General features: G+C 39.2%; 1 protein-coding gene across 1 annotated transcript in view; it reads right to left on the bottom strand.

The window, feature by feature from the left end:
* Window positions 1–27,971, bottom strand: part of LOC5566168 (titin) — a 676,879-nt gene that overhangs the window by 623,048 nt on the left and 25,860 nt on the right. The window contains exon 2 of the mRNA XM_021854618.1: window positions 15,717–18,877. Within this exon, the coding sequence (XP_021710310.1) occupies window positions 15,717–18,868 (3,152 nt within the window). The 5' untranslated portion in view covers window positions 18,869–18,877. The remainder of the gene's footprint in view (window positions 1–15,716; window positions 18,878–27,971) is intronic.

Genomic DNA, 27,971 nt, shown 5'->3' with positions numbered 1-27,971 from the left:
CGTGGTGAGAGCCAGGCGTACTTAATAGGGTTTCCTATCTCGGAAAGAGCTTCTCGGGGTTCCCGCTTCACGGCAATAATTTTCTGTTTTTCGGAATTTTTGGATACCCGGGAAGTTTTATTTTAATGAAGAACTCTTGCCTAACTTATGATAACGGTAGATAGAGAATAATCTTCTCTTCATCATGGCGTAGATCAACACACGCCCAAGTAGCCACTAAGCCGTATAAAACGGCACCAGGTTGGTTATACAGTTCATTTAAAGGTTTAGATAACAGGGCTTATTGGAACTATATCGCAATAAAAAACTGTTATAGAACCACTTCTGGCGAATTATTCGGCTGATAAACGGCCTACCGTTCCGGGTCTCTGAAGTGAGTAGTGTCAAAACTTTATAGCAAATAGATCCAAGAAAAAGGAAAAAAATGTTTTGTTTATTTTCAGTCCTTTTCTATCTTTTTATGTTCCTAATCAAAGTTGACTTTTTTGTTACGTGATCCAGACTCGAATTTATGTTTCCGAGGGTACAATTATATGATTTTTCCAACTGCTACTCCGCAAGAGCACCGCAAAAAGATTTTAGTTCATCAGTCAATCGTGTTCGCCGATCAGAGCGGTCGTCTTTTTGTTTGGTGCTCTTATACGTTCTTGGAACACCGCTAGCGCATGACGGCTCACCATAGTAGCATGTCCGAAAGAACTTGAAACTATTGAGAACCAGAGCTACAGGTCCAAAGCCCTGATAAAGGTGGATGGTTGTGATAGCTATGACCGTGGTCATCATGTAAAGAACAAGCGGACGATGCTGTATCGTGTCAGGTCTCTAAAGGCAAAAGTAGAGCAAACGGATTGATTTTATGGCAACAGACCCGGCAACGGATAAAGGACAACGATTGGAAAGTTGGATCTTGGAACGTGAGAACTTTGAATGAACCCGCGCGTGTTGGGCTCCTGGCTCGTGAACTGCGGAATGTCGGCGTGAACGTGGCAGCTATCCAGGAAATACGCTGGCCGAGAACCGGAGAACGCGAATTCCGAGCGGTGGACCCCATCGCCAACACTTCATTCAAGTACCACATCTACTACAGCGGTGGCGACAGAGCAGAACGTGGAGTTGGCTTCATAGTGATTGGGAAGCAGATGAAGCGAATTATTCGGTGTAAACCGGTAAGCGACCGAATCTGTATGTTGAGAATGAAGGGCAAGTTCTTCAACTACAGCCTGATCAGCATATATGCGCCAACGAACGATAAGCCCGATGACATGAAGGATGAGTTCTATGAGAGCCTGGATAAGGCTTACGGAAAGTGCCCAAAACAAGACGTCAAGATAGTCATCGGCGACGCAAATGCGCAGATCGGGAAAGAAGATTTCTTCCGACCCGCCATTGGAACGGAAAGCCTTCATTCCGTTACCAATGATAATAGCCTGCGGCTAGTAACCTTCGCTGCTGCTAGAGGGATGGCAATCAGCAGTACATACTTCGCGCGAAAGAATATCCGCAAACACACCTGGCGACACCCGAGTGGCGATGCCTGCTCCCAAATAGACCACGTGCTGGTTGATGGCCCTAATATCGACTCGGATCATTATCTCGTTGTAGCTAAAATTCGGGCGCGGTTATCCAGCGTCAAGAGTTCCGCAACACACAGAACGCTACGCTTCAATATACAACGCTTGTAGACTGATGGGGTAGCTGCGCAGTACCGTCAGCAACTAGACGAGAAGTTGGGACGAGTCAACGTTGCTGGAGACGTCGACAGCCTGTGGGACCCTATCCACGAAGCTGTGACAAGAACGGCGCGGGAAGTGATCGGCACTGGTCAACGACGAAGACGGAACAACTGGTTCGATGAAGAGTGCCAGAGGGTGACAGACATGAAGAATGTCGCCAGGAGTCGTATGCTTGTGGCCGGTACCCGACAGAACAGAGAGCGGTACAGGGGAGCGAGAGCCGAAGAAAAGCGAATCCACCGCAGAAAGAAAAGGCAGCACGAAGAAAGTGTGGTAGCTGACGCACAAGAAAGCATGAACCGGAATGATATGTGGAGATTTTATGAAACGGTCAATGGTGCGCGGCACAATACCGTACCAGATAAGCCCGCCATGTGCAATGACCGAGAAGGGAATTTGCTGACCGATAAAACGGCGGTGGCTGCCAGGTGGAAGGAGCACTTTCAGCAATTGTTGAACGGTGGGAATGGAAATGTAGCGAGAAAAAGGATGAACATAGATGATGACGATCAAGCTGTGGACCCACCGACCATAGGAGAGGTTAAAAAGGCTATCAGCGTGCTGAAGAACTGTAAGGCAGCTGGGAAGGACGAGATCCCGGTCGCGTTTCTCAAGCACGGAAGCGAGCAGCAGTCGATCCACCGAGTACTTCTGAAGGTATGGGAGGACGAAGCATTGCCCACCGGCTGGTTGGATGGCCTCATCCGCCCTATCTACAAGAAAGGTCACAGACTGGAGTGTGCCAATTACAGAGGAATTACCCTACTGAATTCGGCGTACAAAAGTCTGTCGCGCATCCTTTTTAACAGACTGAGACCGCTCGAGGAGTCCTTCGTCGGCGAATACCAAGTTGGTTTTCATGAAGGCCGTTCGACAACGGACCAGATGTTTAGCTTGCGAATGATCCTAGACAAATTCCGGGAGTATAACTTGCAGACTCACCATCTGTTTATTGATTTCAAGGCGGCGTACGACTCAGTGAAAAGAAATTAGCTTTGGCAGATAATGTCTGAAAATGGTTTTCTGGCGAAACTAATTAGCCTGATACGTGCTACGCTGGATGGTTCGAAATCAAGTGTTCGGATCGCAGACGAGGTGTCAACCTCGTTCGTGACGTTAGACGGATTGAAGCAGGGAGACGCACTTTCGAATTTACTGTTCAACATTTCACTTGAAGGTGCTATTAGGAGATCTGGCGTGCAAAGAAATGGCACTATTATCACAAGGTCGAACATGCTCCTTGGCTTTGCGGACGATATAGACCTGATTGGAATCGATCGCAGGTTAGTGGAAGAGGCCTTCGTGCCTCTGAAGAGGGAGACAGCGAGGATAGGCCTGACCATCAATTCTACCAAGACGAAGTACATGGTTGCAGGTAGAGATAGAGTCAGGCATGGTGGTGTAAGTGCTGAGGTAGTGTTTGATGGGGATGTGTTTGAAGTTGTTGAAGAATTTTACCTTGGAACACTTGTGACATGTGACAACGACGTTTTCCGCGAAGTGAAAAGACGTAAAGTGCTGCGGACAATACTCGGTGGGAAACTCGAAAAGAAACTCGACGCATGAATCACGAGTTGTATCAAGTGTACAAAGATGCGAATATTATCAATCGTGTAAAATACGGCAGACTTCAGTGGACTGGTAGCCATCAAGGTATCAAGGTAGGTATACGTTCTTGGCATAGAGTTAGGGGAAGACGTGGTTATAGCGCCCGCCGTAGATGATAAACTTCCACTCGGCTGGTTAGCCGTAAACCACGATTCATAATTAAAAACAAGTAAACCTAAACCTATTCCACCCCTCAAAAGTTCAGGTAAAAACGTAGTACACCTAATTTCTGAGGAGAAAGCAAGCTCTATCTACCAGCATTTTATGGCTGCTCGATGGAGGAATCGGTGTTCGAAAGCGTATTCCAGTTTGCTCATTCTCCAAGCGAACTACCGGATGAACAGAAGGTCACACTGGATGAGCTGTACGGCTTGATCAAATTCACCCGTAGCATGAAGGCCCCGGGCTTCGACGGTGTCTTTAACATTGTGCTGAAGAACCTGGGACCCAAAGATCGCACACTGCTAGTCAACGTATTCAATCGTTCTCTGGAAAGGGGATACCTTCCGGCCACCTGGAAGCGATCGAAGGTAGTCCCCATCGCCAAGCCTGGTGAGGACCCTACCAGCCCAACGAGCTACCGCCCGATTAGCCTGCTATCCGCAATCAGCAAACTCCTCGAGAGGGTGATCTACACCAGACTCCTGTCCGGGCACCGAGCTGAACAACGTCCTTCCGGACGAACAATTTGGATTCCGGCGGGGCCACTCGACTGTCCACCAACTCCAAACGGTGTGTGACAGATTCTACCTCCGAGAGCACTCTCACATACGAAGCCGATCGGGGATTGGGATTCTTGCATCCACTTCCAAGCTGCAGCGATCGTGTTATGAAATCAATTGTCGCACACTCCCGTGCATAAGTTTGGTTTCACCCCCATAAAAACATGCAAAAGTGTTCAGTCCATATCTCTGTGATTACAAGACTAATTGAAACTCTCTAAGCCGCATTGGAAAGGCAAAGAGTTATTCTTACTTCGTATGTATTTTTCCAAAAACATTTTTTGAATTTTGTATATTAAATTTTTACTTAAAGTTATTACATTTTTCAAAAAACACACTGAAAAATCATATCTAATTTCCTCAGCTTTGGATCGACCAAAATTCTAAATCAAAGTGTCATTAGAATTGTAATCTTATATTCCTTGAAGAGACCCCACGAAATTTTGGCGGAAAATCTGGAAAGTATTCAAAACCAATGGAACAGTCAGTCAAGTCATCGTGCAAAAGTTTGGGTTCACCCCTCAGTATGGTGCATCGTGCAAAAGTTTGGGTACACCTGAACTTACTTAAATCTGTGAAATCTCAAACCAATCATGTACGTGCCATTATTTGCGCTCAAAAAAGCTTTAAACTATTAAAATCGGTTGAAAAATGGCAGAGATATTGACAAAAATGAAGTGCGTGCGGCTCGGGTGAACCCAAACTTTTGCACGATGACTTGACTGACTGTTCCATTGATTTTGAATACTTTCCAGATTTTTCCGCCAAAATATCGTGGGGTCTCTTCAAAGAATATAAGTTTACGATTCTAATATCACTTTGATTAAAAAGTTTGATTGATCGAATGTTGAGGAAATTAGATATGATTTTTCAGTGTGTTTTTTGAAAAATGTAACAACTTTAAGTAAAAATTTAGTGTACAAATTTCAAAACATGATTTTGGAAAAATACACACGAAGTAAGAATAAATCTTTGCCTTTCGAATGCGGGTTAAAGAGTTTCAATTGGACGTGTAATCACAGAGATATGGACAAAACACTTTTGTATGTTTTTTAGGGGGTGAACCCAAACTTTTGCACGGAAGTGAATTTTGGGTGAGCTGTTTTAATTTCAGCTTCTCCAGTTTGTGTTGCTGACGGTTTCGGTAGCATTCAAACGTGTGTTTTCTGAGAAGAATAAACGTGACGAAGTCGGTGATCGGTGGAACATTTGCGAACTGGAAGTCATCCTCGACTTTAATTGCAGGACTTGCTTCGGCTCCTGACCAGAAACGAGTTACCGGTTTCGGTAGATCTTCGATCGGGGAAGTTTCTAAGCTAGATCCGGTGCTGGGGACCTCGAATCATATGGATCGCAAAGCAGCACCCTGAAATGATTGTCGGCGTGCCTGTTAACCGGAAGACATCGATCGGAATCGCAGGACCGACCACGGCATTAGAACCGGTCCGCTCTTATTGAACTAAGTGTTTTTCAGCAATTCAGCAAGACTATTCCATAAACGAGTACAGCTTTCCCGGGTAGCGTACAAGACTACACCCGATTCTGTTTTTGCACGGATTTTTTTACACTGCTCCATACATTTTTTTCCGCCAAAACCTTATTTTAGCATGGACCGTCGAGAAATGGTGTTACTTTTTTTGCACGGTTTTTGAAATTTTGAAATGAATACTTTTTTTGCACGGTACTCATCCCCCGTGCAAGAACAGAATTGGGTGTAATAAGATCAACGAGATCAACGATAGACGAAGGGCAGAATAGTGTGAAGATCTCGGGTGAACATTCCAGTTCGTTGGTATCCCGCCGAGGACTTCGACAGGGTAATGGACTTTCGTGCCTGCTGTTGAACATCGCGCCAGAAGGTGTCATGCGGAGAGCCGGGTTTAATAACCGAGGTACGATTTTCACAAGATCCCACCAATTTGTTTGCTTTGCGGATGATATAGGTATTGTCGGCAGAACATTTGGAACGGTGGCAGACCTGTTCACCCGGTGGTGAATGCATCAAAAACGATGTACATGCTGATAGGGGGTATCGAGCATGACAGAGCCCACCTAGGAAGCAGTTTTACGAAAATACGAGGTGGTTGATGAGTTCGTCTACCTCGGATCCTTGTTAACGTTAGTCGAGAAATACGGAGACGCATCATCAGTTGAAGTCGCGCCTACTATGGGCTCCAGAAGTAGCTGCGGTCGAGAAAGATTCACCCCCACACCAAATGTACACTGTACAAAACACTAATAAGACCGGTGGTCCTCTATGGACATGGCATGGACCATGCTGGAAGAGGGCCTGCAAGCACTTGGAGTGTTCGAACGACGGGTGCTTAGGACCGTCTTTAACGGTTTGCAGGAGAACTGTGTGGGGCGGCGGAGAACGAACCAAGAGCTCGCTAGGCTCTACGGCAAATCCTGTATCCAGAAGGTGGTGAAAGCCGGAAGAGTGCGTTCCCTGCCCAATGTTGCAAGACTACCGGACAGCAACCCTTTCAAGGTGGTGTTCGCGTCGAATCCGGTTGGTACAAGTAGGCGTGGAGCACAGCGAGCCAGGTGGGTTGATCAGAAGCAACAAAATCTGGAAAATGTGGGCCAAAATCGTAGTTGGAGGGACACAGCCAAAGACCGATAAATTTGGCGTAACATCGTTAACGAGGTTTTGTCAAACTCATTGGCGTAGGAACAGGAACCCCGAATTATTCAGGACCCCCCCCCCCCCCCCCCCCCCAGATTTTTTGATGATAGTAAAAATTAAAATTAAAATTAAAAATAAACTCGAAGCAAAATCTTCTCAATCAATGTACTTGGCTCTTGTAAGGGACGAATGACCATCAGGTTAAAGTCCCCCTCATCAAACAACAAAAACGTGACTCTTGTTTCAGACAAAAATCTCTTCAGTGGTTACGTTATTTTTGAGAACACCATGCTTGTCTTACACAGCATCAGCGTGACGATTCTGACTTCGGTGAAAGCTTAAACGTCCGGCTGTCGATCGATTGGTGACTGTTATAACTAGCTTCTTTTTGTATGGGATAAGCGCAATTTTTCAAAATCTCATTGCAAAAAAAAATACCGTTGTACAAGCGTCAATTTTATTCCCAAAATTAGTTTCTTTTCTGAATAATCCAAATTATGCTGTTTCACCATAAAGCAGCATATTCACTGCCTTCTGATTTTTCATGTTTTTAGGATACCCTACTCGAGGTGTCAGGTAATAATGATTTCCCTAATGAGAATTCACTAAAGAGACTCTATAATGTTCGAAAAAATAATTGGACAAATAGACAAAACTACTAGAGGAATTTCTCAAACAATACATAGCGGAAATTCTTGTCGAAAAATAAGGCTGAACTTTCAAGGAGTTTCGGCATGGCCAAGTTTTCTTCAGATGAATGGCAGAAATTTAACCTGGTTTCCAATCCAAAAAAATCCATCAAAAAATCTTTGGTTGATTTTGATTCAATTGTTTAGGTATTTTCACATTAATAAATTTACTGAAAAATTTGACTAATTTTCTACAGATTTCAACAACATTTTTCAGAAAACGTTTCAATATTCTTTATAGAATTTGAGTGTAGTGAAATTCCTCAAGGTATATTGAAGGGTAGCATTGGAACTTTTGCAAATTTCTTGGAAAATAGTCAAGTAATATTGTCAGACTTATTCAAAGCTCCATTCCTTTCATGTCTTCTTTTTATTGGTAAATTGATTCCGGAGAATGTTCCCGGATTGACTTAAAAAAAAATCTTTCAACAGGTCAGTATTCCCTCGCAATTCCTCCGAAAAATCATTTATTCTGTCAAATCTAATACTGAGACATTTTGCTGAAAGTTCTACTAGAAATTTTTCTGTGAATTTCTTTAGATATTTTTCCCAAAAATTTTATTACAAATTCTTCCGCAAAGTTAATCAAAAGTCCTTCAAAAATGTTTCCAAAATACATCACAAATTGCGTCAAAAAATCTTCTATGTTTTTTTTCTAGAAATTTTGCTTCAAATCCCCGGATTATTCCAGAAATGGAAAGAAAATTGTTTTTGAAATTTCTCTTGCTTTCGAAACTTTAGAGGAAATTTGTTGAAAACCCCCATGAAAACAAAAGATTCATTAAGATATTCATAAAGAAATTTTTATTGACCTTCCTTCAAACACTTCTCTACAAATACTTTCACTAATTGGTCGGTGTTCAGACAGACCGGATTAGATGATATTTTAGCCTTCTAAAGATAAGTAGAGGACTGTATAAATTTTGATACAGATGTGTTACGAAATTCATAAGCTTCAACATTACAGCAAACAAGGCAAATATTTGGTTATTCCAAATGCTTGAAGTTCCTTTTTCCAGAAATCATTCAGAAATACTTGCTCCAGTCTATCTAAACACCAATATTGGTCGGTGTTAAAATCCATATTCTTGGTTTGAATTTTTGTGCGATACGAGGGCAGAATTTCTAGAGGCTTTCTGGTAGAATTCTAGAAAACCAGAGATCAAGGAAGGATATATTTCAAGAATAATTTTTAAAGAAGATTTTGATAGAACTTCTTAAAAAATTGCTTTATTTGTAAAATTATTAGAGAGGTTTTAACTATCCTGTAAATTTTATAGTTTCTAGATTATAAATTATCTTTCATTGCACCGTTGCCCATCTATTTTTCTACCTGCTTCAACATTTTGTTGTTTTTCCTTCTTGCGTATGGTTCTTGATTTCTGAAAGTCCATAACGAATAACTCAACAATTTTTTAAGTAATGCAAAAGTTTCCCCCAAGTTTTGAATTCATTAAAATATTACATTATGAGTTTTACTACACTACATGTTCGGTTATGTTCTTAAAAATACCGGAAATATTTTCGCGTTAAACTTCTACAGTAGTACAAAAAAAATCGATTAAAAAGTTTGTTTGGAATTTCTAAAGGTAGGGAAAATCAATTCTTTCTACATCAATATATTCATCAATATATCAATAACATATCATGAAACTTTAAAGTTCATATAAAAAATAATCTAAGATTTTAATTACCACATTCAGTATAAGTTCCATCCGTTTTAACACCAATCTTGTTCTACAGTCATCTCTCCCTAACTCAATATGGAAGAGACCATCGAGTTAGGGAGGTATCGAGATACAGAACACATTTTTTTTTTCAATTTTTGAAACATCGGTTATTTTGACAAAGTACAATCAAAATAGTAAATTGAAAGTGAAAAATAGTAAATTTTTAGTATATTTAGCAAAGTCACACTTTTTGCATAGTCTTCGGAAATTCAATTTTTCATCATGACTTGTCAACCTTCATTTTACTATCACTATAATCATAATTATCAAATTTATGAAATTTATTAACATTTGGAGAATATTTAAAAATTTTCATGGAAATATCGAGTTAGAGAGGTAAACTTGCATTGGAAACTGAAACAGATCGCATCGAGTTAGGGAACATCGAGTTACAGAGGTATCGACTTACAGAGGGATCAAAGTATGCTAGATTGAAGGGACCGCGCATTCCATCGAGTTAGGGGAAATATCGAGTTACAGAATATCGAGTATGGGAGAGTTTACTGTATTAAAAAATCCGAAGAAAAAAGAAACAAAAATGTCTGTGGTAAATCCTTCAAGAACCTTTTAAGCTTTTCTTAGAGGTACATTGTCAACAAGTTTCAGAAACTCTACGGTTAATTCTTGAATCTACGACAGAAATTTAGTAGTTTTTCCGAATTATATTAAAGCTGCAATTATTCTAAAAATTACCCACAAAGTTCCTTCGAAAATTTTTTGTATGTATAGAAAACAGATATGGAGTGATGCGTAGAGGAATTTATAAAACAATCGCTAAATATATTGAGATATTCCTGAAGAAGTTTTTGAACCAAAAAATGTAGAGTTTGGGCAAATGTTTGACGTTTACTACGTCTTACGGCAATATACTGGGTGTCATTAGAAAATGTAAAATGTTGCGACCGTCACGAAATTATGTTAGAGTTTGAACTAAAGGAAGGCTGCAACTATGAAAATCGACTAAAATTCAAATGCAAAAAATCACTTGGCGTAGTTAACGTCATGCGGTCGTGTCTTGTACACAACCCCTTCTGATTTTTTAAATGTTATTTATGGAAGAATCCTGAGATTACCATTCCGAAAAAAATGGAGCTATTTCGAGAGAAAAAACACTTGATAAATTTTCGAGTATTTCCAGAATAAATTGCGAAATCTTGATAAATCCTAAGATCCTAAAGATCCTAAGAAAACCACAATACGGTTCTCTAAGAAATTCTTTAACAAATCACTCTAGAAAACTTTGAGTTTTTTCGTGGAAGAGTTTTTGAAAGAACAGTTGAACGTATTCCGCTAATAACTTCAAAGGAATGTTAGAATTCTCTAAACACTTTTAGTTAGGCATTTTTGAAAACATTAAAAATATATTTTCGTGAGAGTTTTGAAGGCATATGGGATGTTGCTGTGGATGTCTTTAGAGAAATCTAAAAAATAATTATTTGTGAAAAAATGCAAATAGATCTGCGGAAAACTTCTTTGAGAAATCATGAATAACATTTTCCCAATTGAACTCTTCTTAATTGCTCATAATGTTTTTGTGGAATATTACAAGGAAGCCCTAGAGCAACACCTGGAAGAATCTGGAAGTCTGAATAATTATTTTACTTCGATTTTTTTGCTTCAGCTGTTGGTGAACTCTCTAAAGAATTCGTGAAATGAATCCTTGCTTGGTGATCTTGAAGACAATTCCCGTACTAGTTCTAAAAGGAATCTCTTCAAACCACATGGTTGATTACCAGAAAAAATTGTTGGACATTCCTTGTGAGTTTTTTTTTGCAAGAATTTTTGAATAATTTTTCACTGGATTACAAAAAGAATGAATCTTTTCCGTAGCAAAAATATAAATTTACAAATATCATTGATACGCCGCGAAATGAAACAAAATAACAATTAAATAAAATCAATACAAATCTGTTAAAACTACGGAATTTGTGAAAATCTTGTTATTGCGACTGACATAACTTCTATAAAACTAATATTTGCCAGGCCCCCCCTAGGCCCCCTCCAGCAAAAAATCCTAGCTACGCCAATGGTCAAACTAATTGATGTACAAGTAAATAAATAACAATGCATAAAATGATCGCAGGATCCTTTCAAGCCCAGTTTTCAGCCTATAGAGAATTACGGTTCGGAAATTTTCTCGACTTTTCAGGTCATAGAGTATCTTTGTGCTTGCCAAACTAAATGCACATGTCAAAATGATACCTTGTCTGTTGGGCAACTGAACAAGTGAACACTTCCATCACTTGAAAACAAATCTGTAAATCTGTTTCAATTGGAAAGGTACGCCTTAAAAAAATAAGAAAAAGATGTAGTAAAATGTACATACACACGTCATCTCAACTAATTAAACTAAGTTGATTGGTATAAGTGACTTGAACTTGGGAATGGGATAGGCAAAGACAAATTTATTAAACCTTTTAGTACTGATATGGCATTTATTCACTTGCTTCACATAATAACATTTTAACTTAAAAACATATTCTAGTCAATACCCGTTAAATCCACCAAGTGGTTGATATTCGACCTTGTTTCTTTCGCAACAATTCCCACAAAAACACACATCCGCAGGCAAAAAGCCCAACTCCCAGAGCAATCCACGCCGGTGCAAAATCCGCAAATTTAATCAGATCGTAATCGCCGAACGCCTCGTATCCCTTCTGATGCCAAAACGAGCGAACGGGTTTGTGAAGTTCATTGATAGTAATTTCTTGAAGTTTACTGGTCAGACCGCTTTCGAAAAACACTCGCTGCGTCCAATACAGCCAGGACATCAACGGGGACCGAAGTTCCGTAATGTAGTTGCTCACTATCATTCGCAGCGTTTCGGATAGTGACACGTATCGCTTTCGCTTCAACGCCAGATCGTAGTTTACTGGCCAGGTGAGAATCAACTGGATTACACTGACTTGTGAGTAATATGCGCTTACGCCATCAAAGTCCATACTCCCGTTGACCACTTGCTTCCCGATGAAGTTGTTATTGACAAATCCCATATGTAAGTGTAGATCAATTTTGACTGGTATACCAGATTTGATCAGGTCATCGAAAGTGCTGATTACTTGCGTAGATGGTCGCTCGGTCATCAAGGCAATTATTTTGGCCTCGTAGGCGCTGGTCATCAGAAAGAACATGATGATCAAACTGATGTAGGATATTTTCTCCCATTGTCCTGCAACATGCAAGTTGTACCTTTCGATACCGCATATGCTCAAAAGAATTGGATCATTTGTGAACTGTTTCGGTAGAAGCTGTTTAACTATCTCCATCACACCGAGCACAACGAACAGAATTATCCAAGCTCCAATGGTAAAAGGCTGAAGAAAGAGTTCAACAATATTTAAGGGTCGTCCATTGGGAACCATTATCGTTTCCGAGACTGTCTCTACACAGAATAAGGTACGATAATGATCAGGTGTCAATTTTTTGAATTTAAAATGATCTAACACAATCGAAACTTGGTTGTCCAATAAAAATTTTTCATAACACCCATCTCCTATTACTTCCAACGAATGGCAAGGACTCTGAAGATATCTGAGTGTGGCATTTAAATGTTTGGCCGTGCTTCTGAGCCATTGAATGTCCGGTCCAATGAGCCCTGCTTGAAAGTTGATTGTATCTGATTTCTTTTCCCTTCATATTTCGCATGGCATCCAAAAACAGTTTATCAGGTTCAACAAAATGATCCCAAGATTCGACCATGTATGCCAATGCATCATATCGAAGCATACGTAGGTGGGATATCCTAATAGTTGTAACTATGTGATACTTCAATTTATAAAGCAGGGCCATGAATATCTGCACTGACCTCCAATTACGATCATCGGCCTCCACCAGCACCAGCACTCTACTACTTGGATCCCACACGCTGAGAGACCTGAGGAGTTGCAATGACAGATTTCCTACTATGTTACGATTACCAATGTGAATCACTAGAAGAGATGGCTTATTGGGATGTATTTCGTGGCTGTATATAAACGAATCCGTCAAAATAAACCTAGGAATTTGCTCTAGCGGAGCAGACCACAGCAGTTGCTCTATGAAATTATTGTATGGATTCGAAGGGAGCAGCTCAACGAAGACACAGTTGAATGTACCGTGTTGATGTGTCACCAAATAACTAATGGCACTTGTAACGTACTGCAGGATTTTCAAATTTACTTGCGGTTGGGTAATCAGTCGGGGTATGTGTTCGATTTGCATGATGGTTCAATGGTTACTGTTTCCATTCCTTGATGCATTTGCTGGTGACAGTGGAAATTTGAAATTTAATTATTCTAATGGTTCACGAAGCGACATTGAAGGCATGGGTGATTCCATCGGTGTGTTCTTTTTTAGTCATGCTATGTATGACAGTCCATTTGTATCGAATTGGAATTACCAAGACTAGTGACATTGTGCATAACCTCAAAAAATTACAAACTTGCAATGTTCAGCAAAAATATGTATTAATAGTTTCTCTACAACTCTTCTGAAGGCCACATTAACGTAAAACTGAAAACAAAAAGTTTTTACCAAAAAATAACTGATTTTTTGGGTCCACCCTAAATTAAATATTTTAGAATCAATTTACTTAGCTCAAATGAAGAGTTAAATCAAAAATGTCTTCGGCGAAGTTGTTCACAATAACATGTTTTAAAAGTTTATAACAGAGTGCAGCCACAAATTTCACCAAATAAAAAAGTTTTAGCCACAATCTATAGCTAAATAAGGGCCACCCTATTCAAAAAATTTCTTAGAAGAAGCAAAATTCAAATACGAATTACTTCTCTGAAGACATCAAACGTCTAAAATCGACGAGAACAGATGAAACATTTTTGTCCTGCTAAATTGTCGATTCAGACCATTGTGTCGAATGTTACAAATTCTTTCATCGCAACGGCTTTCGTGTTCTGGATTTTTTCTAATGAAAGTTCTCAGTAACCCAAGAACTTTCGGAAACTTAAAGTCAAAATTATATGAGCTTTCAATGTTTTTTGTCTTTCCTTTAAATGCTGGGATTGGCTTTTGAAGGTTTTCTAAGTTCTAGATGGTTTAAAAAAGGCTCAAGTCAGGGTACGAAATCGAATCGAAATCGAATCGAAATCGAATCGAAATCGAATCGAAATCGAATCGAAATCGAATCGAAATCGAATCGAATCGAAATCGAATCGAAATCGAATCGAAATCGAATCGAAATCGAATCGAAATCGAATCGAAATCGAATCGAAATCGAATCGAAATCGAATCGAAATCGAATCGAAATCGAATCGAAATCGAATCGAAATCGAATCGAAATCGAATCGAAATCGAATCGAAATCGAATCGAAATCGAATCGAAATCGAATCGAAATCGAATCGAAATCGAATCGAAATCGAATCGAAATCGAATCGAAATCGAATCGAAATCGAATCGAAATCGAATCGAAATCGAATCGAAATCGAATCGAAATCGAATCGAAATCGAATCGAAATCGAATCGAAATCGAATCGAAATCGAATCGAAATCGAATCGAAATCGAATCGAAATCGAATCGAAATCGAATCGAAATCGAATCGAAATCGAATCGAAATCGAATCGAATCGAATCGAAATCGAATCGAAATCGAATCGAAATCGAATCGAAATCGAATCGAAATCGAATCGAAATCGAATCGAAATCGAATCGAAATCGAATCGAAATCGAATCGAAATCGAATCGAAATCGAATCGAAATCGAATCGAAATCGAATCGAAATCGAATCGAAATCGAATCGAAATCGAATCGAAATCGAAATCGAATCGAAATCGAATCGAAATCGAATCGAAATCGAATCGAAATCGAATCGAAATCGAAACGAAATCGAATCGAAATCGAATCGAAATCGAATCGAAATCGAATCGAAATCGAATCGAAATCGAATCGAAATCGAATCGAAATCGAATCGAAATCGAATCGAAATCGAATCGAAATCGAATCGAAATCGAATCGAAATCGAATCGAAATCGAATCGAAATCGAATCGAAATCGAATCGAAATCGAATCGAAATCGAATCGAAATCGAATCGAAATCGAATCGAAATCGAATCGAAATCGAATCGAAATCGAATCGAAATCGAATCGAAATCGAATCGAAATCGAATCGAAATCGAATCGAAATCGAATCGAAATCGAATCGAAATCGAATCGAAATCGAATCGAAATCGAATCGAAATCGAATCGAAATCGAATCGAAATCGAATCGAAATCGAATCGAATCGAAATCGAAATCGAAGTACAGCACCGACGTAATAACCAATTTAAAAATAGCATAAAATATGTTTTTCATTCTTAGCCTAGTTATGTGATGTACAATGTAAATGTGTAAAATCACCATAAATGCCCTCGCAAGGTAAATTATTGTGACCAGATGTGTCCCGTAAAAAATCCTGGACGTTTGTCAGATCTCATCCCCAATGAAGCGCTGCCTATATTTGATGTGTAATTTACATTCATATTCAATCTAAGACATGTACTACATACTAAGTTAATTGAAATAAAAAGTATCAGGATTGTATTGTTAAGTTAAAAATTGTTCTGTCCCGGATAATCCAGGACGTCTGGTCACTCTGGAATCTCTTACATGTGTAACAAATTGATATAAGCTTACCTGGTGACAACTTCTTCCTCAGATTCTTCACTTTCGCTATCGCTTTCCGTCTCTTCCTTCTTCTTTTCCTTCTCTTTTTTCTTCTCCTCCTTTTTCTCCTCTTTCACTTCCACTTTTTTCGTTTCCTTCTTCTTATCTTCCTTTGGCTCCGTCTTTTTTGTCACTTTCTTCCTCTCTTCTTTCACCGGAGCAACTTTCTGGACTTTCTTCTTTTCATCGTCCTTCTGTTTTTTCTCTTCTCCCTTATCCTTCTCCAAGTCCGATTGCACTTTCTTCGCACCCTCAACATCTTTCTTCTTCTCTTCTTCCTTAACTTCACCTTTCTTATCATCCTCCTCGGCCTTCTCCTTTTTCACCACCTCCTTTGCTCTGGGTGCCCTGGACGTGCCTTGCTTCATCAGACTGGCCTCCAACGCCGCACGTGTCTCGTTCTCGTACAAGCAGTGCACCTTGGCGATTGCATTCAACGACGCCACCCGATGTCGCTTCGGACCGGACCAGAACCCATACAGCTTCAGATGCCTTGTCTTGGCCGTCAGCTGCTTCTTGACGATGCGAGTTCGAACCGATTCCTCCGAGCTGTAACCGTCCGAGTCTTCATCAGACGAGTCTCGAACTTCTTGTTTGATTTTCTTGCTCACCGGGGTTGCAGGACGTTCGTCGGGGTCCCGCTCTTTATCGTCTTCGGATTCGTCGGCGTCGGAATCGGAGATTGACTCCTTAATGGGTGCTTTGACGACTTTTGGCTTTGGCAATGGCTTGGTTGGTTTTCTGAGAGGCTTGTCTTCCTCGCTCTGGTCGGAATCAGAATCACTTTCCTTTAGTAGGACCTTAGGCTTTTTCGCAACTTTCATTGGGAGTTTATCTTCTTTACTCGGCTCCTTTTCAAGTTCATCCACTTGACCTTCACCGTCTGACTTCTCATTCTCATCTTTATTAGGTTTACTTTCAGCTTCATCCGTTGGTTTGTCCTTCAATGACTCATCATCCTGTTCGTCCTCTTTTGCAGAACTAGTTTGCTTCTGCTTCCGTTTGAAGACGGGTTTCTCGGCTTTACCCGGAGCATCGGATTCACTTTCTGACTCGTCGAAATCGTACACATCTTTTTTCTCCGAAGGTTTCTTGTCACTGGGATCTTTTACTGCCGAAGCTGTTGCTGCTTTCGAAGGCTTTTTCTTACTGGCAGAGCCCGCGTTGGTTGGTGTCTTGCGGACGTATTTGCGTTTGGATTTAGCTGGGGTTTGGATCACTGGTTCAGTAGATTGTGGAGTTTTTGATGCGCTGGGAATGACTTTAACGGATGGTGGTGTTTGAGGAACGGCAAAGGTTTGCGGTTTATCGGGTTGTGATTGGTCCTTGAGACGATTGAGTGGCAGGTCGTCATCGTTTTCCGTGGAAGAACGAATAGATTTTGGTGGTTCAGGAGATTCAATTTGTTCAAGCGGTTTTGGTTCAATTATGCATTGGGTTGTTTCGTTTAATAGAGTGCTTGGAGATTGGCTAGTTGAAGGTGTTTGTTGGGGAAGTGTGGTAGTAAAGTCGTCCCTATCACTAGGAGACTCTTTAACATGTTTTGGAGATTCAGTTCTACATTGAGGCTCCGGTTTTTTCTTCACCGAAGGCTTCCTGGGCTTAGTATTTTTACGCTTTGTCGTAGCTTTAGGAGTATCTTGATTTATTGAGTCTTTTGTCGGTTCTTCTGATGGCTGATTATGCAATAAACTTGGCTTATCAGTTTTATCAAGATTTTCGTTGACTTTGCATATCGGCGCCTTCTGCATCTTCTGACCTTCGCTTTTGCTTTTCGCAACCTTCGTTGGTGGCTTCTTCTTCGCATTGGGTTCTTCTTTCTCTATCTTAGGCTCAATCATAAGCGGCCCCATGCCCACCTCTTCGTCATCGTCGTCTTCCAACGATTTCATGATATCCTCAATGCGACTTTGAACTTCTTCTTCATCGTTCTTATCGTCTGATTCTACCAAGTCAAGGGAACACGTTCTGTCTTCATCGAACCTTTGTTTGTCCTCCGCTTCTTGCTTAGAAGCGGCAGCAGCCACCGCCGCCTCCTTTGCCGCCGCAGCCTCTTCTGCCGCTTCCTTCTCCTCTGCTGCAGCCTTTGCAACCACTGCTGCCCTCTTTTCCTCAAGGATAGCTTTCTTGGATTTCGCTTTTGGCTTAGGGAAGGCCGGAGGATTCTTCTTTCCCGTCTTTGGCGGATTCTGTTCTACGATGACGGCGGTAGTGGCGGCATCATTATCATCTTTGCTTTCGGGCTGCTTTTTCGCCTTACTTTTGCTATCCGTATTCTTGGGCACGGCTGGCGCTTTAACATCTTCTTTAGCCGGACAGGGCTGGGAATGGGACGAAGGTGGCGCACTAGATGTTGACTGTTGAGCTGTGACTGGGGTTTTGTTTTTCGCGCCTTCTTCTGCTTTGGTGTCCTTTGCTTTGGGGACCGGCTTCCTCTTGGTAGGAGTAGTTGCCGCAATCGGTTCTGATGGCTTAGGATTTTCAATCGACGCAGAATTAGTCGCTGCAGGAACGCTTTTTTGACCTACCAAGGGACTACCCAGAGAGCCAAAATCGGCAGCTTTTTGCTGGCTTACGGTGGCACGCGACTTGGTTTTAACCATCTCACTGATTGACGGGTTGCACGGGTTGATGGCGGCTGTGTCGATTTGATTGATGGCCCTATCCGTAATACCCAAATTTTTCAACTCCTTTTGTATCTTCTTCTTGTCTGCACTGGGATTTTTCCCACCTGCAGCGGGTGATGATTTCTTTACTTTGGTGGCCGCAGAAGTACCTGCTGTGGCATTTTTGACATTCTTGGTAGCTGGCGTGGGAGGATCATGCTTGGTAGCTACTGGAGATTTGGGATTCGCAGCAGATTGTTTCTGCTGTTTGGGCAAAGGTCCACTAGCAGAACCAACTGTCGAAGTTGATTGTTGGCCGTCAATCGGTTTTGAAGGAATTTCTTTGGTTTTCGCCTGTAGACGTTTCACAGGTTTCTTGATGGCAATAGGAGTTGACGTGACTGATGTCGAAGCTGTGATGTTACTGGTATTCGAACTTCCGGCAGTTGCGGCTTTGTTATCAGCGGCTGCTGCTGCCGCCGCAGCGGCCGCTGCCAGTTGTTTCTTTGTCTTCATGCGTTAGTTCTGGAAAGATACAAACGAAAATGCATTTTAGAAATTGAAAAACAAACTACAGACGATTATGAAAGAATTCAGGCATATACACTTTATTTTGTAATACAAGGTTCAAACGTTTTTAATTAAAAAACTGAAACCTGATGCTTGGAACATAAAATATCATTCACCAAATTCTTTGATTATTCAAAATTAGCATAGATCATCCTGGTCAGTACCCCCCGAATACTCTATGTGCAATCTTAACAGTAATTGGATCGGATTGGATTGGTTATTTATTCAGGTACTATACTGTTATTATTACTGATTTTTCACATAAGTAGGAGACTGTTTGGACACCTCCATTGGGTTATTTTCGGCCCATTTTTTTAAGAGCATATTGTGACAGAATATGAGCTCAATAGCTTTTGGTTAGAAAATCAAAAGGGTGAAGAAGATGATTAGTCTCCCTATTATTCGAAATCCGTAAAGAATTACAGTTGTCACACAGTATAAGATAACCCTCAGGTAGAACAATGTTGGATTAAAAACAAAATATCTCATCGAATAAATTTTCAATTAGACGAAATAGTAGTTTTCGCCAAAAGATGCGGAATGATAATTTGTATAGCACGAGTCGTAAATTTAACAAAATTTATTCAAACCTTGAATCGCATTGAGCGAGGTCTGATAAAGAATCTAAAAATGTTCAAAGACTAAATCTAGTCTTATTGTCAGAGTTAGTTTGTATATGATATCCATAGTCGGAACTATAGATACAAGTTGTATTGGAGTAAGATTTATACCAATTGGAGTCATTTTTACCCGATTCGACCCAAAGAACCATGGGAATAAATCCGACGTGGAGGATATCCAGAAACGGTTAAATTTTTATTTTTTATCCAATTGATGGGCGAGTACGAATTATTCTTAACAATCCACTGTGGGACGGATTGGGGTTTTAGAAGGAAAGATGGAACTCACGCCTGCAATTGTAATTTTGCGTAAAAATGATGTTCTACAAAGTTGTTCCTATTTTAAAAACATTTTTTTAGTCGGAGCGAAAATTAGGGTGGTCCTTTGTAAAAAAGATAATCATAAAAACTTTTTTATTTTATGAAACATTGGTACAGTTTGTTCTACATAGTTGAAGATCAGAAAATTTTAAACTGATTTGACCAAAAAAGTGTTTTTCTAGCTCAAAAATTGACCGATTTAGAACATTCTTCGCTTTTGATGTAGGGTGGCCCTTCAAAAATAGGTTTTTGTGTTTTATTTTTATTATTTCAAGTTTTGTCAGAAAGTTGTCTTCCCATCACTTTTAGAGCTAATTGAAACGCAAACATACAAGATATAGCTAATTGAAACGAATAGATACAAGAATCTTTTCGTCATGAATATTTAATTTACTTTCATAGACATAATGTATCATCGATACTAATACATACGATATACGAAAGCAAAATGACAAATATGACAAAGAAATCTCTCAGTTAATAACTGTGGAAGTGCTCTTAAAAACAGTAACCTGAGAATCATAATCTGTGCCAGTTGGAACGTTATGCCAAGAAAAAGAATATTAAAACATTTTTTCTGATGAAGAGTTATAGACTTTTTTATAACAAAAAATAACATTTTATGGGTTTATAGAACAGGGAAAATTAAAAAAAATACGTTGATATAATTATAGCGTTTTTGAGCTTAAAATATGAATAAAAATTGTATTATTCGTCGGCTGACTGGCTCATAAGTACATAACTGTTAAAAACAGCTTTAAAGCATCTTCCATTACAGCTCTACGTATCAAATAATGCATATAATTATATTCCTTAATCTGGACTGTAAAGTCAGCATCGTAATCATAAATCATACTCTAATAATCAACCGTTTCAGGAACGCTTTGTAAACGGATTTCCGGTAATTAGAAATTCGTTACTCCCAATCAGAATATTTCCCGATGAGGCTGGTGAATCCCATAATAAAAGTATTCGAAAGTTTAAGAGGATGACAAATTCAACCGTGCGCTAAATTAGATGTTAGAAGACTATTTTCCTTATTTTTATTGCTGACCTCCTTTGAATATATGCACAAGTACTTTTATATAAATATAAAATGAAATACTTTGTTATTCATATTTAAAGCCGAAAGGAAATTATTATCATGCAAAAAAACTTTTTGTTTGCCTCAAATACATCTACAAGTGAAAAAATGTTTGTTTTTCATGAAAAATGTTTATAACTCTTCATTGAAAAAAATGTGCAGGCCGCAAAATATGCGTTTCAATCAGCTCTACAGGTGATGGAAAGGCAAATTTGCTGAAATACAAAAATAAAAAAAAACACAAAAACCTGTTTATAAAGGGCTACCCTAGATCAATAGCGAAAAATGCTCTAAAACGGTCAATTTTTGAGCTAGAAAAAAACTTTTTTGGTCAAATCAGCTTAAAATTTTCTGATCTTCAACTTTGTAGAACAAACTGTACCAATATTCCTTAACTTTCTAATACCCAAATTTTTATTTTCGATCTAAATATCATTTTTAGTTATCTAAAATCGTTCTAAACAAGTTTTGGGCAATAATTTATTTTTATTCGTAAATCTATGAATTTTGGTTTTTGATTTTTATAATTTTTATTTCTGAACCCTATCCTTTTTCATTTTTTCTTGAAGCCTCTTCTAGCTACTGATTTTTTGCAATAATAAAAATTCAAGTTTTCACGGTACTTTAAAAACTATTAAATTTTAAATATTTTTCTGGAAATATTTTTATTTTCCGTGTAATTAACGGAAAAACAGGTTTGAATTTTTTTAATACCACCAAGCTGTTCTTCTGTGATAGGTTGATAGTAGAAAAATATAATAGGTATGATTTTTATATTACACGTTAAATGAACCCCATGCATTTGTAGGTTATATTAGAATACAATTTTTAAAACAATTTTTAAAAATTCAAAAAAGTATCAAAAGTCATAAAAAAACTTTTCTTATATGCGTGTTATGAGTCAAGGCTTACGCCAAACATAAAATCATTTTGATTTCCGAGCTACGAAAAAATACACAAAATTCCAAAGTGTACCCCGTCTAAAGGCGGTGTGGGGTATTCGAGGGTTAAAATAAAAAAGTTTTTATGGTTATCTTTTCTTACAAAGGGCCGCCCTAATTTTCGCTCCGACCAAAAAAAAAATGTTTTTTTAATAGGAACAACTTTGTAGAAAATAATTTTCACGTCAAATCACAATTGAAGGCGTGAGTTCCATCTTTCCTCCTAAAACCCCAATCCGTCCCACTATGCAATCTCATAATCAATTATAATAATATTTTTTCTGGCCTTTGGAAATAACAATATTCTTTAAGCCTTAATTCGTAACTGTGAAGCATTCTAAACAACACCACAATTATGAATCAACGTAAAAGCGATTCGAAAAATTAAATGGCAAAGAGTTTGGTTCCACTCACATTTCATCTTGCATTTGCCTCATACATGAATATTAGACTGGCCCTTAAACAAAATTTAACTGGCGCATTCAAGTTGAAGTTTGTATGGGATACTTGTTTCAAATATATTGAAAATTGACCCTATGTCACTGTTTCGTTCCGTACACTAGTTAATCGCGATCAATTAAACTCAGAATGACAAATTCATTAGTTGATACCCTAATGAACATAGTTGCAGAAGGTTGAATCTGGGTTTAAGCTCATTTTCTTTACCCTTTCAGTTGTTGAAAGTTAGGCTTAGATCAGCACTCCCGTACAATCGCATATATGCAATGTACATTGATGATACTTATTTATAGCATAAAATCTAAACTCTTAAGGCTAAGTAGCCCGTCATTCGTTTTGGTAGCCATGTTGATTTTGCAGATTGCAATTTCAAAATGATAAAACTCAGTAATCTTAAGTAATATTGATTCATAAAAGTATCACTACTTGCGCTTACATACAGAAAATATGCTGATATATTTTCAGCAATGTCAGTGCAAAACCTAGTGATTTTCTTTAATTTGCAATCGTGAAACGGATTGGCCACAATCGTCGATGCCCACTACAATTTTCAATGACGGCCTACTTCGCCTTAATATAAGCAAATGGATCAATGTACTGATCTGTACTGATGTTTATGAATTTACTTCGTTAAACAAGTGACGTCAACTGAATTTGCGTGAAAACAAATTGCGTTGATTGAGGTTCTGGTGAATGAATTTGAATGCCGTCAGACATCGATTTTCGTCAACAATATTCTCCAAACGTAGGTCGCCATCTTGAATTCCAAAATTGCGTCCGACATCGATTTTCGTCATCCCCTTGTCGTGCCCGTTCCGAAAATACCCATATTACATGTGTTTCCAACTATTTTCTCCAACCGGAGGTCGCCAACTTGGATTCCAAAATGGCGTTGGACATCGATTTTTGTCATCCCCTCGTCGTGCCCATTCCGAAAATACCCATATTGTATGGGTTTCCCCAAACCAGAGGTCGCCATTTTGGATTGCAAAATGGCGTCGGACATCGTTTTTCGTTATCCCCTCGTCGTGCCCGTTCCGAAAATACCCATATTGTATAAGTTTCCAACGGTTTTCCCAAACTAGAGGTCACCATCTTGGATTCCAAAATGGCGTCGCACATCGATTTTCGTTATCCCCTCGTCGTGCCCGTTTCGAAAATACCCATATTGTATGGGTCTCCAACGGTTTTCCCCAACCGGAGATCAATAATTTCCCACAGAATTGTCAAAACTCAATTTAGGCACTGCGTAAACAAAGTGACGGAAATTGAGTTTACTTCGTAAAAAAGTGACTTAAATTGAGGTAGCGTAAAAAAAGAATTCGTAAATTGAGGTTTTAGTGTATTAAAATCTTTTCATACCGCCAAAAATGTGAGAATATAGAAGAAGGGTTTTAAAATTAGATTGAATTAAAATTTTGATCAATCTAATGCTGAGAAAATAAAATTTTCTATAACAAAATATATTACATAAGATATTACAAGAAACTCGTAAAATTTGTCTCATATCTCGTGATAATATTGGGAGAAATGCCGACTCCGGTAGAAATTTTAAGAGTGGATCAGTGAAAGAGAAGAATCCTTGTAATGAATCAACCAGACCTACATTATGAATCCGACAATAAAAACTGCTATATATTCATTAGACTGGCCCAGCTCAGTATAGAAGAAAAATAAAGATGTATAATTCCACGGGGCACCCCCCAGGGTTATTCCTTAGTGCTAGAGGAAGACTTCCTGAAAGTTTCAGCTCATTTGGTCGTTCCATGAGCTGGCGCAATTGAATTGAAGTTAATATGGGATATTCAGCTCAAACATATGAGAAACAGCACATCATCTCCAGTTTGGGTCAGGAAAATTGTTGATTGCGTTCAATTGAACCCAGAATGTCAAAAACACTACTTGATACCATAGCAAACAATATTGTAGAAGGTTGTATCATGATTGAAATTGATAAAGTTTGTGTTTTACCTATCTAAGGTAGATCTGCAATACTGCTCTGTATTTTTTCAACATAGCATGATGGTTACCACTAGGCGCATCATAGCCACCTATGACGCTGGGCGAGCTGCTGCACAAAGCGCATGCATAATTGCGCAATCATTTTTGTCTTCCTAGATATGGCTTTGGGACCAATGTGCATTGATCACGTTTGTAGATTCTAAGGCCTATATTCAATGAAGTCTTTGGAGGACCTAGGATATAGGTACAAATTATAACAATACTCATTTTACTGCTACATATTGATTAGGTCCTGTGCCATATCAAAAAAGCATCTATTGATAATTGGTTACGCTTGTAGATCCAAAGGCCTATATTCCATATAGATCTTGGAGGACCTAGGACATCCACACAAATTAATACAATACACTGTTTACTGGGGCCCAGATAGCCGTTCAGCACTGTTTACTGGGGCCCAGATATTCAGCAAGACCAAGCTGAGGGTCTTGGGTTCGAATCCCACCGCTCGAGGATCTTCTCGGGTTGGAAATTTTCTCGACTTCCCAGGGTATAGAGTATCTTCGTACCTGCCACACGATATACACATGCAAAAAATGTCCACTTCGTCGGCTCCCCCAGAGCACAATCCGATAACCCCTGGCAGGTGAGGATGTTTTCAAAGTTTCATTTGTCCACTGACGTTGAACTGAAGAAATTTGCCGAAGTCATCAACATTCCATCTTGCCTAGTTTTAGATTTATAATCGAATGCTCTGCGTGTACTCAGTACACGATGCGACCAATCGTGTGACGTGGCCCAGTAAAAAAAGTTACACGAGTGGTCGCACTGGTGTACTGAGTACACGCGTAAAAACTTAGGTTAGAAACACGATGTTTTCGAATACTTTTCGTCGATTATTTCGAAAAAAAAATGTCTCTACAAGCAAAAAGAAGGGCAGACCTTGGAATAGGACCAACACCTGGATCAATTTGAAGTTTTCAACGTCTTTTTCGAGTTTTCGCAAAGTGCGTGTACTCAAGGGCGACCGACGGTGGGTTAAAACATGCTCACTTGAAGTTAATCAAATCAAAATAAACACAAATGCTCTCACTGCCGTTATTCAATCTACAAGTATTTATTTCTTCTAGTAAGGATTGGAACGGGGTTCGAGCTCAGGTTGCTGCTGTGATGCTGATCTGTGTACTGACTTTCTAATGTGCTATTCATTAATGCTATGTTCTTCGAAAAAGGGTAATGAGAATTATTATCGAAATATTCTAAGAAAATAAATGAGCCATATGGAAGTTCAAACATTTTGAAGTAACAATGTCAGAGCCATTGATTTTCATAAGTTTCTCCAAGATTATGCCTCCGTTTAAGCCTGTAACGTTTCGGGAAGATCCTGATACCAAATCCCCAAACCCTTTTGCATTTCCGGTTACGCCAGCAAAACCAGTGATTGTAGAAATAATGAGAAATATCCTGTTAGTATGAAAAACTATTCTTAGGCGTTATTTTTTGAACCAGATCATAGTTTTAAAAGTTTTCCCTCAAGCTGCGATGAGTTTTTATTTTATTTTGCTAAATGTAAGCGATGAAAGCTTTAGCTATGGGTTTATAATGCCATAAATGCATGTAAATTTTAGGGCGTTTAATTAAGGCAATGGCATCATGCCATGTTTAATGCAAATAAAAATAAACATACAACGATTTGAAATTTTCATAATGTAGATACCGTACACCCCCGTTAATTTGAACGGTACCTCGTGTAAACCATCGGGGTTCATTTTTAATTTGAACATCTTGTTACCCTACAAACGTGTTTCTGGTAACCTCTTTCACTATTTTGTTTTGATTCTGCGTTCCGTTCCACAGCGTTCCATTTCACTTTACTCCGTTCCATGAGCTAAAAGACATTTGAACCATTTTTAATCTGAACGATGTGCAAATTAGCGGGGTACAAATTAATAAATGTTCAGATTAAATGTGGTCAAACCATCGGGGGTACCCGGTAAATGGCACTACCGCAACTATAGGAACACCCACAACTAATGGATCACTTACCCTATCTAGTTTCAATTCAGTTATCCCATTAACTATCAGTATACGGAAGCAGCTAAACATCATTAATTAAGCAGCAAGTGAACATTGAATGCATTTATACGATTCACACTAAACAGCTCAGAACAAAAACATCATCAAATCAAAGCTGTGGCATACCGCGGTAGCAAAATTGTATTCCACCGAACACCATCGCCGCAAATTGAACCAATTATCCAAATTCTATTCATTCGAAACCACCCTCTCCTAGCACTTTCACACTGGCTACTCTGTTCTCTGTTCATCCCAAAGGTGGCGCCCTTCGGCGCTTATGAAACCATATGCAAATGCGGATACGGGATTTACCGCGGGTTCAAAACATTTATTTTGGCTATGCAAACACCGTACCGTTAACTGCATCGCGTTTCACTACAAAAGCCACCCATAGGGAGAGAGCACCAGTATTCGCTACCATAAGTAAAATTATGTTTCTTACATCAATCAAAAGTCTTTAAAATACTTTTAATGTTCAGGAACACCATGTCAGAATAAGTTGCGAAGGAGCAAACATGTTGAGGAAAATGATTTTTTTTGTATTATTTTCTTTGCAAATGTACTATAACTCGAGTTCTGGTAGGGGGACTGGGGGTAGTTTGCCCACGTTAAGGAGAACAACGATTTTAGATGTGAAAAACATTATTTTATGCTCTTTTTCAATTATGGTCGGATAGACAAACATGTTTTCTACCAAATAGTAGTAACAGCTATCCATTTTAACTTTTCTGGGGTTTATAAATTAATTTTTCAAAATTGCTTGCTTAACTGCATATGTATTGTTTTGCGGGGTAAAACGCCCCGGTTGAGTTCGGCGTTAGCCATGCTGTAAACGAACGCACACAATCATGCTTGTATATGAGTTGTATACATCCGGGCGTTTGTTCAGATGTTATTGTTCAATAATAGTATACATGCTGATGCGAAAAATGTACATTTGTAAGGTTTCAATTTTTGCGTAACTTCAACGTGCCATTACGTTTGGTAGAATTTGAATTCAAACGGCTGTTTTGGTGTTATGAAATAGAGGTGGGCGTTTTGCCCCCAGAGTTGATTAAAGTTAAGGTCCTTCAAAAAGCTTTTTAAGGGCAAATTTAACATATGTTTTGCACGTAATACAAACTATGACAGTGCACAAGTTGGCTCTCGGCAATAGTTTCATAAATTTGGTTATTTATCGACCTAAAACATGACATTGAAAATCGCACAAAATTGCAACGAAAACAGCGAAAAACGTTTTTATACGATTTTATCGATTTGGTTGAGAAAACCACACAAAAACATATTAGGAAAAGCATTTCTATTCATTTTCTATGATCTAGGCTGAAAAAAAGCATTCTAAAACACATCGTTCGCCCAAATCGATGGTGGCGCGTTTTTCCCCCTATGGGCATATTACCCCCAGTTCCCCTACTGTGGCGAATACCGGAACATCTACCTTATTCGCAACCCATATCAACCCCATATTTGCACGAGGGTTACACCGTGTCATCTTCCGTTTTCTGCTCTATCCTGTTGCGGTGATGACAGAACCGTTATTGAAATGGGATAAACCTCCCACCGGAACAGGCGTACATGATATACGTTTT

This window comes from Aedes aegypti, chromosome 3, assembly GCF_002204515.2.
Source record: "Aedes aegypti strain LVP_AGWG chromosome 3, AaegL5.0 Primary Assembly, whole genome shotgun sequence".
Taxonomy (NCBI): domain Eukaryota; kingdom Metazoa; phylum Arthropoda; class Insecta; order Diptera; family Culicidae; genus Aedes; species Aedes aegypti.
The sequence above is the reverse complement of the archived record's forward strand: the minus strand, read 5'-3'. Positions and strand labels throughout refer to the sequence as shown.